Raw genomic sequence first — 12,621 nt, forward strand, 5'->3', positions numbered from 1 at the left:
TGTTCAATATTTGAATACAATTTTCCAAATATCTGGCGGCAAATGACGTTGATTGTTTTTTAGTTAAAAATGGTGGTATTTTTTAATTACTTGGCACAGTTTTCGTTGGTTAGTACCACTGTAGCCTAAAATTTTGTCATAGCTTTAAAAATGCCATTGGTAATAATGATTCGTTGACGAACGCTTGGTTAAGCTAATTTACTGCGCCATTAACTTTTCAGTTGCCTATAACTGCGACTGATAAATACCCTACAGGAGTAAGAGGTTTTAAAATAAGTGTTTTGTATTATACACGGTAATTTACATACAGAAAAAAATCGTAGACTTGAAAACAAATGGTTATGTTAATTAATACTATAATTTAAATAAGGAACAAATTAAGTATAAAAGTTTTAAACCGAAAATTCATTTTGTTTAGGATTAAAAATTGAGGGCAGAATCAACTTTTAGAATGTTAGTTCTGAGTTATGTTGATACTTATTAGTGATGCAGCAGAGTTGCTTGTTTGACTCTTACCACAAAGCCGGATTCTTGTTTCGAAAATAATTTGATTACATCAATAATTTTTATTTTTCAATGGTAAAGAAAGCACTGTATTTTTTAATAGTTCAAGGTCAAAATGCAATATTTCTTGTTCGTTTGTTTTGGTAGAAAAACACAGCAAAGAAAATAGTATTCTGTCTGGGTGTTTAGCAAACAGGACAATTGGATTTTAAGGCCCTTTAAATTAGAGTTAGGGCCGCTAGTTGTTGCATTGTGTAAGACGTGTTTTTATCGAGTGTCCATATGCAGGATTCCAAACCAAAAACAAAACGCGAGACGGGAATTCCGACCGCTTCGCATCACCCGGGCGCCTTCCACGCCGTCATGAATTCATACATGGAGTATCCAATCCACACACCCGACAACAACATGTACTCGAACCGCATGCACGTCCGTCCCCACCACACCGGCCACAACCTCAACCACCAGCACCAGCACCAGCTGCCCCCGTCGCCAATACTGGCCGAAAACAGTGGCTCCTCAGTTTCGGCGGCAAACCTGTACAGCTCTTGCGCCGTTGACGATGTGAACGCCATCGCGCCACAGCACGCTGACGCAATCGGTGCCGAGGCGTCGCGTGTCGACGGCGGCAGCCCTGCGCGCACCTCACCCGGTTCCTCCCCCCTGGCGCACAACGGGGTCCACCTGGGTGACGCCATGTACCCCCAGGCGTCGACAAACTACAGCAGCGGTGGCTTTGGCTACGCGCCGTCGCCATATTACGGCGCCGTTAATGGCGCGCCAAACCCCGCCATGTATCCAATTAACGCGCATTACACCAACCCCGAGTCGTACAACGCGGGTAAGGCACTGTACGCCGGCGCCGCAAACAACGTTTACTCGCAGTACGGCTCGTGCTTTCTCGGCGCCGGCGCAAGTCCAGAAGCCAACCCGCTGGAGCACGGACTGGCCGCCTGCGGGATTCCGGACCGCAATTCCCCGCCGAGCGTCGCGTACAGTCACCCCGCCGAACAGCCTTGCGCGAGCGCCGGCGAGTCGGCCAACACTTACGACTGGATGAAGATTAAGCGGAACCCGCCGAAAAACGGTAAATATGTTTTTGCTGTTGTTGCTCGTGACAAAGGCGACCTTCAAGGCGTGGCGCTCGCGCTGAACTTGCCGCCATTTTGTCGGTCCGCTGTTCGAAGCGGCGCATTCAACCCTTAAGCGCGCTGAATTTGCCGTACAGCATACAAAACAAAAGTTCAATGGCTAAACAAAATAGATTAGTTGTTTGTATTTTACAAGCAAAGTTAACAAAAAATTAAAAAATCAAAAGTTCAAAGGACAACTTTACAACCTCTGTTTTGGTTGTTTTGTCAAAAAATAAGCAGTATTTTATTAGGCTTCAGTGATGAATGAAGTGTAAACGGCGCTTAAATTCGGGTATGCGATTATGCAATGACCGCAACGGAAAAGCGTTTGTGTTTATTCAAGTATTTCACGCAGGCTTGAACTCTTTTCATCTTACGCAATGACTTTATTGTGATTTACAGGCTTAGTCAACTCCTAGGGCCCAAGACTCGTTTAGGGCTTTGGGATAAGTGCGAACGGGCGAAATTGGCGTCGGGACTTTGGAGGACTTCAAAGGTTTCACAACCTTTAGCGGGCCATTCAAGGCCATTTAAAAACGCGTTTAGGGAAGCGCTCGGCTGAACACGAGGCGAGAAAACGGACTTCGGAACTGTAACACAAATCGTCGCCGTCCGATGATTAAAGGAGCGTCTACAAGCCGAAACGCGTTAGGGGATTAGGCGCTGTACAAAACGGCGGAAACAAAGCTTGTGTAGTGCAAAGCGCGCCTAGGCACCCCTATCCGTCATACCCTCGACAAGACCGCGCCGCGGCGCCTCTTTAAAACGGTCCCCGTTTTTTATGCGACGGGCCCAATTTTTTCGACACGCCGTAAAGCCTATTCCGGGCGCAATAAAACGACGGTAATCACCAAGGCCGAGCATCGGGTGGCAAAAGCGAAATTCGGGTGGCAGCGCGGCCGACCTCACCTGCCAGCCAATTACCCGCCACCCAAGCGGGCCTGCCAACGCGAATATAACCCTCCTGACAAAGCGATCCATCATGCGGCGTGTCGCGAATTCGGGCGCTGTAACTTTCCGCGAAGCGACGTCGGGCCGAAAAACATTAAGGTTGTCCGCTTTTTATGAGCCGTTCCAGAACAGGTCAACGTCATTTTTAACTCCGATTTTGTGTCATTTTATTTCTATGGTTGAAAATTTGATGATAAACGAAATGTTTACAATCAAGATATCACCCCTTGCAAGCAAATTACGGCAGCGACTTCAAATCGAAGCGCAGTTTTAGAGTTTAGACCGAAATGTTGCAATTAAATTCAGTTATTTTAAAGGATGTCATTCGAATAAAGAGACTGAAGATATCTTTCGGCTGCAACATATTTTTATTACGACAAAAAAGTCAAAAGATTATACGCTGTAAAATTCACTTTAATTCATATACGAAATATTATTAAAGAACATGGTTTCCACTCTAAAATGTTTTATTTTTCAATTTTTTTTAGTAAAATCCCATGATTTGAATTCAGAAATAAAGAGCTTCTTAAAGGTGAATAACTACTACGATTTATGTTTTGTTCCAATGACTTATTTTGGACTTGACTTGCCAATCAAGTGACTTTAGACTGGATTGGCATGAGTATGCTATTGCTTAAACTGGAATTAAACTGTCATTTTTCGAAATGAATTGACTTCGCTTAGTTTTTGCGCGAATGACTTAACCGGAATTGAAGTCAATTCAATAAAACTTGCGTAGAACACCGCCGTACATATTTCACAAGATGGAAGCGTAAAATAACGTTTTAAAAGCGGGAGCCCGGAGCCTTTTCGAAGAAATTACTCCAACAGGCCGATATAGCGACGTACCCTTTCGGCGCGTCCAAAAGCACTTGCACTCTCGCCCACACAACGACGGGGTTTATTTTAATAGGCCTTCTTGAACTGCGTGTGAACCCGGCCTTAAAGCAGCGATGATGATATGATGCCCTTGCGGATCACGCAACTCGGCAATATCGCGTTTTGTCGACGTCGATGTCATAACTGCTCCGTAATGACGGAAGCGATCGCGCGCATAACGAGCAGGATAGTTTAGCGACGATCCTGGTTCTTGGGTTCATTCGCCACCCGCGAGAGCAATTTATATGATCGACCCTGAGCTAGACAAATGGCCTTTTTTAAGGTTATCAAAGGATCCTCTCGAACTATACAAACAAAATCGCAGCACAGCTTCAAAAAACGCGGCCATTTTCCGTGCGGTATGCTACAGTTTTTTTGCGACAGCGTTTAGCATGGCAGAAGCTCAAACTAAATACTCATCCAGTGGAAGTATAACGCCCTGTTTTAAAGTTGCAATGGAACAGGGTAAATTGATGATATTGTGGCAAAAATGTTTCGGCTGGCGGGATGCGTCGATGTCAACAGTAAAATATCTAATTTTAAAAATTCGCTATTTGGTCTGATTTCTCTTTATCAAATTGTTCTACCAAAATGAACGACTATTAAATATGAAAAATAACCCGTTTTAAGCCAAAAAATTGGTCAATTGTTAAATCGATAGTGTATTTGAGCCAAGCAATGTGAAACAATCGTAATTTTGTTTTACTGTTATAAAGTTATTTAACACTTACATATAAATCTAAACACCATCGGTCCAGCTTACCACTTGGTGCAACCCCAGGCCCTGTCCTTTAATTAAAAGCAACCTTTAAACGTAATTAAAGCAACGGTCGACAAAAAGCGCTTACGTAACGTTGTATACGTATCGGGCTTCATTAGAACGCAAAGCCGCCGTTCGTGAACTTTCCACCCCGCACTAGACGCACTAACGACCGACACTGACTGTTTAAAACATTAGTTGAAACATTTCTCGTCGATGACACATAACGGGGCGACTGTGAACAACACAAACGTCCCACGACTATAAGACCACTGTTTCCCAACCTGTGGTAGGTGAACCGCATACGGGTTCGGGTTCGCGAAGGCTTTTCAGGTGATGGTTCGTTAACAGCTTTCAGATCCTATATGGGGATTTTCGGGAAATTACCGCGTGTTTTATTATTGCGGTTGTCGTAAGTTATACTCGACTATTGCCATATTATATCAACATACCATCTAAATTCTAAACTCTACAACTATAGTACTGAGAGAGGTTTTCAATTCATTTTTGCCCTATAAATAGATGTAAAATGGAACAGAAATAGTCGTTTGAAACTAGGAGTGTATATTGACAATAAAAGCCACTATTGGTGGTACCGTGGTACGACTTATAACATAAAATTGAATGGCCTATTTAAGATAAAACGGTGGCAACCATACATTTGAAATGACTTAGTTAAAACATGACAATAGGATGGCCAAAAAGCGGACCAATGTCATTTTTGCGAAGAAAACAACCTTCGGTAAAGTTTCGGCCAGGCGGTGGCCACCTGCGTCACAGCGATCCTTTTCCTGTTACGCAACAATATCGGAATTGTGACGGATTTATGGTTTGTTTACGTTTGACCGGGGTCAAAGCGTCTAGAAGCACGCAAAGGTGAACGAGGGTGGCACGAACTTAATTAGCAGCCTCTGACAAAAATCTGAAAACTTTTTGCCGGCTATAACTCCAGGGGTTGTCAAACTTGGATTCGCATACCTTTATAGTGCTTCGGCAGATAAATTATGGGGCTTAGAAGTCCATTGTATCAGCGATTGGGTCACCTTGGAATATAACCGTCATTTAAAATATTATTTTATGTCATATTTGTAGACAAACCGCAATGTTTATAATTTGTGTAGAAAGTCTCTTGTTCTTTCGGTCTGTTTAATACTGTTGTGAGCAAGCTTTTTTTTTGTACGTCCGTCAGTTGGGGATTTTTTACAAAGCACTTTATGAAAGATATACGCAATGTCGCAATATGTCTGATCATTGGTAGTGTATAGCAACAGTTTATATATTGGTAGTGTACCTATAGCGTATTTATCTCCTGGTCTACTCGTTTGCTGTAAAATTGGAAGCACGTCCGTTTTGGAGCGTTAGTAAAACACTTGTTTCTCCCACATGTGGGCTCATTGCTGGCATACGTATAGCTGGAAACGTTGTGGAAAAGTAGCTGAAAACCGAAGTCACTTACGTTTCGGAACGCTTGCAAAGTTTTCCAAGTCTGTTTTGTGCGTGAGAATGGCAGCATCGTGGGAAACGTCGCAGCACCGTCGTCGATTAATCGACAGATTTGCTCGGTTCGCGCGCGACGCGGCGTTCATCCGCGAAAAAAAAACCTGCCGGTTCAGCGCTAAGTTCAGCGGCCAAACTACAAACGAGCGGCGGAGGTCAACGCGAAAGTGGTGCGCAAACAAAACTTGCCCGTTCCGCCGGGGCCTCCAGCAATCAAACAACAAGGCAAGCGCATCATACAGTAGGAAAGAGCGTTTACATACACAAACACATGAATACGGAAAGGGGGGAGGGGGAGTGATACATAAACACGACGGTCGGTCGGTCGGCGTAGAAAAAGTCCGGAGGGCATCCCGACGCGGGGTCACGAACTCGCTGTCCTTTGGGCGACCGATACGCAAGAGAGGCGCGGGCGCTCGGACGAAGGCGCGCTGGATCACAGGCGAGATGCTGGTGCCTTTGTTTCGACGCACCCCGATATGTACTCTGGCCCGGGCTCCCCTTGTGTTGCAGTCGGGCGTGAAGCGAGCGCCGAGCGATTTTTCGGCCTAAATCACACGCCGCCGCAGCCGCGCTCACGACAGGGGCGCTTTGTGTATGCGTGTCGACTTTTCGTGTTATCTTCCCCGATCGTTTGGGCGCTCGTTTTTTCATTCTTGGATCGGCTGCCGTTTGATCGACTCAGGTGAGCGTCGCGTCGCTGTGCGCTCGGGCACGTTGGTCTCGGGTTCGGGTGACATGCCACCTACGATAGATGCGATATATATATTTTTTAAACTCTTTTAAATGGGAGTTCGGACCCTCGTGAGCGCGCTATGTTTGTGTTCGCTGTTCTGCTCGACAACCCGGAATGGCATCGCAACTACTGCTGATGCTAAGGCTTACAGTTTTACCTTGTTTTGCGCGGATGCAAAAATTAAGTGACCGGTCGTTGGTCCGGTGTTTGTGCTTTTAATTTTAATGCCGCTCAACGACGATTACCGAGGGCCATGCGCGGTAACAGGTGTATCAAGTTGCAGAACCTTTTTAGTTTCAGGTTGAAAACAAGGCGGAACGCGTTTTCATTTTCTGGCGACCCGAAGCGCGCCACGTGGAAGCCATAAATCTGCCGGTCGCTCTTAATTGAAAACAAAGGACGACAAGTCTTGACCGTCCCCTTTACACAGGCCTGAGCTTGGCGAACGGCAAGTCACGGCGGTTCAAAGGTCAGCCGCCAGCTAATATTACCTCGCGCCTTTGAGAAGCCATGGTACGCGGTTAAACCAAGGCCTATAAGCTATGGCCCCCCCTCGCGCGCTAAGTAAACGACGAGCGCGAAAGTTGTAAATCGACTGGCTCATTTATCAAAAAGCTGCAGCGGTCCCGGGTCCTGTGTGCTGTTGCTGTTTACCGAGCGAACCTGGCCCATAGCGGTGCACGCAAGACGCCCGGGCGCTGATCGACGTTGATTAATTTGATGGGCGACTTTCGGGGGTCAGTCAACGGCCCTCCGCCCCTCTCACCCCTGTTTAGCCCCTTGCGAGTAATGCCGAACAATGGACAAACGGTTTGACCCCCTTCTTAAGCGTGGGTGTTACGGGTAAACAACCGCGAACGCCGCAGGAAAGCACGGGCTTAAGAGTTTTTTTTTTGGAAAAGCAAAGAAGGCCACCGCGTGAAACATCTCCTGTTGCCCGGCCGTCCGCAACAAATAGGACCGATTGCTTTTTCCTATAGTTGAAACTGGACCTGGGGCGCGTTTCACGGATCGGAAACCAGTGTTTTCTGTTTTGATTGCGAAAATCGGCGGAAACAAGAGTAAAACGCGAAACAAAACGGGAAAACGATTGAAAGTAAGGAGACAGGGCTCATATTGGGACTGTCGCGCGAAAATTTGACCAGTATTTCAAGCAATAACTTATAAAAACAAATCGATGTACAATTTTAACTTTTCCCATAGTTTATTAACCATCGTATTTGTTTTATGACATCTTAACCGTAACAATGCCTGTGTCTATAAAATAAATTTTAGGGTATTGGTCGCACATACGTTTGTAATTGCTTGCAGCAATGTCTCTAAAACATCAACAGTTCGCTACGGTTCTCAGGGGGCACAACCCTATCGAACGATATGCACACGCGCCATAAAACTCCATGTTGTATTTGCCTTTCAATGTCGCGTGGCCCGGTGCGAACTGTGTCGTCATAATTGCCATTATGACACTATTATCGGGATCGCTACGCATCGATAGCCGATCGCTCCCGTCGGGGTGATTGCTGGACGCCGCGATTTCGATTTGCGAGTCGAAATAAAAAAGGAATTAATCTGCGGGGAATTGCGAAATTAGCGCGTTTAAATGGCGATCGATTTTGGATTTCGTGCGACACATGTGTCCTGGCCTAAACTTGATGTGTTATCGCGTCGCGACAACGTTCCAATCCGATTTCCAAACACAGCCTTGGTGGCATTTATATAGCAACTATATAGGCACAACTGTCTTGTAAAGCAAGCGTTTTTACCCTTGTTCATCTAAACCTTTGTTTATTGCGTTGAAAAGAAAAGTAGCCTAAATGATTTAACCCATACATTTTTATTGTTATGAGACAAGTTTTGAAATGGTTCCATTACTAAACGACAGGAAAATGTGTAATTTTTTTGGCGGTTTGCCTTGAAAAAAAATCATAAATAATTTTACCATATACAATATCACACAGTACCACGGATTTAGCGATTTAATACGTATAATAATATTATAGTTAACATTATAGCTTTGAAATTAAACTAGTAATTTATCGTGGAGATTTATTATCGTTTTGTAGAACTATATCGAATCGATCAAAGCGTTTAGAGTCTAAACTCTGAACTTTGGACTATTTCGTTTTCATTGTACAATTGACTTTGGGCCGTTTGAAAACAATTTTAACTTTTTTACGTGTGTATTTTAAAGTGTGCACTTCACGAATATGCTCCATTAAACTCGTCAAATCTTGCGCGTAGCGCATACTGTATAAACTCCCCGAGAGACAAATATTGATCCAGCTAGCAAAATTGACCGGGCCACCATTTGTCTTATTTTGCAGTCTACTACTCGCAAAACAAAATGGCGGAGTACGGCTACGGCGCGCAGCTGGGCAACGGGCGGACGAACTTCACCACCAAACAGCTCACGGAGCTGGAAAAGGAATTCCACTACAACAAGTACTTGACAAGAGCCCGGAGGGTGGAAATTGCCGCAGCTTTGCATTTGAACGAAACTCAGGTACACGTTTACGGCTCTTTTTTTCTGTGTTTAAAACCCTAGATTTTCGGGTGCGAAAATCTTCTCTTACTTAACCGAACGATAAAAACTTAGCCCCAATAAAAGAGCAAAAGGTTAAAAAGTTTCAATTTGTCACACTTTTTAGTCACTTAAATCAGCTTCTAAAATACATTAGCGTTTTTGTTAGGTATATGCAACTATGGTAGCTTAACTATTTAAAAAAATATAGTTTTACTCTTGCTATTCGCGCTGCTTAATTTTGATTGTTTTGGGGGCTGAGTGGCCTATGTAATAGCTTAGTGGCCTATGTAATATACCAATAACAGAAACTTAGATCACGTAAAACGTTAAAATCTCAAATATTTTATTGGCAATTTATATTCTTGTGATTCTTAAGATAAATCCGATGTTTAAATTTCAAAAAACGTTTAGGTGATTTGTCGCCAACAACGCTTATACTCTTCTTAAATCAAGGATTTTCATCAGTTGACTCTCTTTATGCAAAATGTTGCTGAACATATCGTTTACTCTTGGTCAAACCGTTTTTTTTTTGCTGGACCCTAGCATGCCAGCCTTGTATAACTCAAAATTTGTTTAACCTTAGGTGAAAATCTGGTTTCAAAATCGTCGCATGAAGCAAAAGAAGCGCGACAAGGAAGCAGAAAAGCAGCTGAACACTGCCGGCAAGGCCGGAGACAAACAGGAGAATCACAGCCAAGCGGCCAAACGCACCCCTTCCACGAGCTGTCCGGACAGCAGCAGCAGCAGTAACTCGTGCAATGTCAACTCGTTACAAGTTAAGTCGGAACGCAACCAATGCACGTGAAATAGCGCGCGTGAATTTCGCGTATCCGTGTTGCCGCTTTCGCCCCGCGAAACGTGTAACGCCGTCGAAAAACGGAAGTTTGTTTGTGTTTTAGCACGCGACGCTCCGTCAAGCAGTACCCGTTTTTATTTGCTTATTGCTCGCTCATCAATTTTTTACCGACGCTGACGGTGTCATTTTGCGCCACTGCACCTTTCCAAACAAAAATCATCGCCATTTTATATCACTTTTGCGCGGGTAAGTCACGTTTTCCAAATGAACAGGATCTGTCACATGTTAGTTTAAAATGTGAAGTACAACAATATACATATGAACGGATTAAAAAGATACACTGCCGAAATTCGTTTCACGCTTTTTGCATATTTTTCACACACATATTAAAATATTTTTGTATGTTGAAAAATATTTCACATATTGAAGTCTGCTTTTTTGTCAAGCTGAGACGGTGAAAACCGGGTGCAATCATTTTGAAACGTGCTCTTCTGAGGTTGTGCAACATATAGGCCGGGGTACAAATTTTCTGCTGTGTTTTTGTTCCATGTGTTTTTGTGCAACATTCCACTTTTCAATTTTGCTTGCGTTTAACCGCAAATAGCCCAAAGACTTGACAATTGAAAAACCGAACACCTTTCGTTGTCTGCTACTGCGCTCGTTTTTAAATAATGTGCAACTTTGGGTTTGTGCTTTACATTAGTTTTTATTTTTCCACATTAAAAGACAGAAAAGGGAATTTGCATAGATATACCATTTTGTTTAAAATAATTTGTCCATCTCAAGTTTGGGAATGCCAGACGTATAAATTTCTTAAAATATTCAACCGCTAACTATGCCACGATGTACACCCAGTCGTTTTTGGTATCTTTCTATATATAAAACTGAATGAACTACTGTATGACTTCAAAATGCGTCGAACTTTTTCGTCTTCAATTACATTTCAATGTAAACTGCTGCTGTCTCAGGGTCCGCCATTTAAACCGCCTTCACCGGTGTAGAGAAGCTATTTTTTCCAAGTATCTTGGATGTGTTTCTGAAGCAAGGCTTTCCGTTGCGATATAGACTCCTTATCGTGACCGTCGCGTCCCCATTCCACCATTACCTCTTTTGTCATTGTTTCTTTTGCGCTGTTTTTTCCTTTTGTTCTCCTTCGCAACGGCACCATGGCGTCGCCGACCGCGCACAGAGTTTTATTCGTTAAAGTGCACCATTTATATTTCCGTTTTTGTTTGCCGAGGTTTTGCGTTTGTCCCTAAAATGCCACGTGAACACGAAAAACAACGAAAACGTTCGTGAACTATAAAGCTAAGGTAGTGATATAGGTTGTGCTAAAGAGTGATTAGATTAGTTCACTCTCCAAGAAAGAGAGTGAACTCTCTGGCCCATTTACGTTATAGTTTGATGAAAAGAAAAAATATAATAGTTTAGTGAAAGAAAAAACTGTAAAATAGGTTAAGAACAAAACACAGCAGAACATATTTCAAAACAGATTATTTATTCAACCGTGCATAAGTGAGATACTTGCGGCTGAACAATAAATTTACATTCAATTTTAATTTTCACCCACACCAATATTCCTGCAAAATTAAATATAGTGACACAAATGAAACTAATTCTAGCTTTTTTAAATTGCTCTGTGGCCCAGCTCAAATGTTCTTATGGCCCACCGGTGAGCCATGGCCCAATAATTGAGAACCGCTGGACTATATATGTAATGTCCACGTCTAGATCTTCTAAATGTTTCCAAAATTGCATATTTGCATCGATATAAGTTAAGCAAACTTAAGTAAACAATAGTTGAGTTTTGAAGGTCCTATATGGCTTTTTAATTGGTGTATTTGTCATTAAAAGTGACAAATAGCCGCACCACTTCAGTCTTTTCTACGTCGCGAAGTTTAACCCTACCCGAAAATATCTGTATGTAACTCAGATGCACCGTCTACCGGTTGTATTTTATCCTTCAGTTTTAATACCTCAATCCTTATTAATCCGATGTTGGAACCTTGCTCTATTTTCACGTGCTTTTTGTGCAGCCATACAGCTGTGGGTCCACTAATCCTCATAAATTGTTCTTCCTTTTTCATTAATGCCAAAATTAGGTTTACCATACTATTTAGCCTTAAAACTTGGACGCTTCCAAAATGTCTGCAGTTTCAGCCTTTTTATTTTTTTATTTGTTTGTGTATTTTATTGTGGCGTCACGAAATATGTCATAGGGTGACGTTACCAAACGTGCAACTTAAAATGACCTTTTGTTGCCAGTCAATTAAAAATATGACTAAATGTATTAAAAAGTTGTTTATGAGAATATAGAAAGTCTAACATAAACAAATATTTATCAAAACCGTTCTCATTTGATTAATCAGGAGGCGAAGCCCTTAAAATCGGGACATTCTCGTGCCCGTCCAAATCGGGTGTATGTTAAGCCTAATTAACATCAAGCAACGTTATTTTTGGGGAATCTGTCCAATGCGCTACGTCACCCAGTAAATGATTTTCTTTAACCCAAAAAGAGATTTTCAACACTAAAATGCTTTATTGCCATCTCCTTGAATGTAAAAAATAAAAATTTTACCCTAACATAAACCACTTTAAATATTTTTATTTCGGTAATTAAACAAAAGCAACCTACAGAATAAAGCTTTAAAAAGACAAAATGTCTGGCGCCATTAAACTTAGAAACGCCTGTTACACATACATCAGTATGTTATATATTATTAATTACAACATAACACTTATATACAATTCCCGTTCCGGGATTTAATTGATTAAATGTAAATTAGTCTTCACAATGCGGATTATATTCAAACAATTGCTCAACGATTTGCTGTTAATTTT

At 42.5% G+C, this 12,621-nt stretch overlaps 1 protein-coding gene across 1 annotated transcript; it reads left to right on the top strand.

Annotated features, from left to right (window-relative positions):
- The first annotated feature begins 867 nt into the window (after window positions 1–867).
- Window positions 868–9,789, top strand: LOC146145418 (homeobox protein Hox-A1-like). Its single transcript, XM_083390556.1, has 3 exons — window positions 868–1,591; window positions 8,785–8,963; window positions 9,568–9,789. Exons 1-3 carry the CDS (start codon window positions 868–870, stop codon window positions 9,787–9,789), a joined length of 1,125 nt encoding a protein of 374 aa, XP_083246682.1.
- The last annotated feature ends 2,832 nt before the right edge of the window (window positions 9,790–12,621 follow it).

Source organism: Ascidiella aspersa, chromosome 5 (assembly GCF_963924565.1).
Source record: "Ascidiella aspersa chromosome 5, kaAscAspe10.2, whole genome shotgun sequence".
Taxonomy (NCBI): Eukaryota; Metazoa; Chordata; class Ascidiacea; order Phlebobranchia; family Ascidiidae; genus Ascidiella; species Ascidiella aspersa.

Bases quoted from the DNA above. Each gene is read 5' to 3' on its own strand.
- LOC146145418 (XM_083390556.1), top strand. From the start codon at position 868: ATGAATTCATACATGGAGTATCCAATCCACACACCCGACAACAACATG. The intron at 1,592-8,784 runs GTAAATATGTTT...CTTATTTTGCAG, and splicing joins GCGGAACCCGCCGAAAAACG to TCTACTACTCGCAAAACAAA. The intron at 8,964-9,567 runs GTACACGTTTAC...GTTTAACCTTAG, and splicing joins TGCATTTGAACGAAACTCAG to GTGAAAATCTGGTTTCAAAA.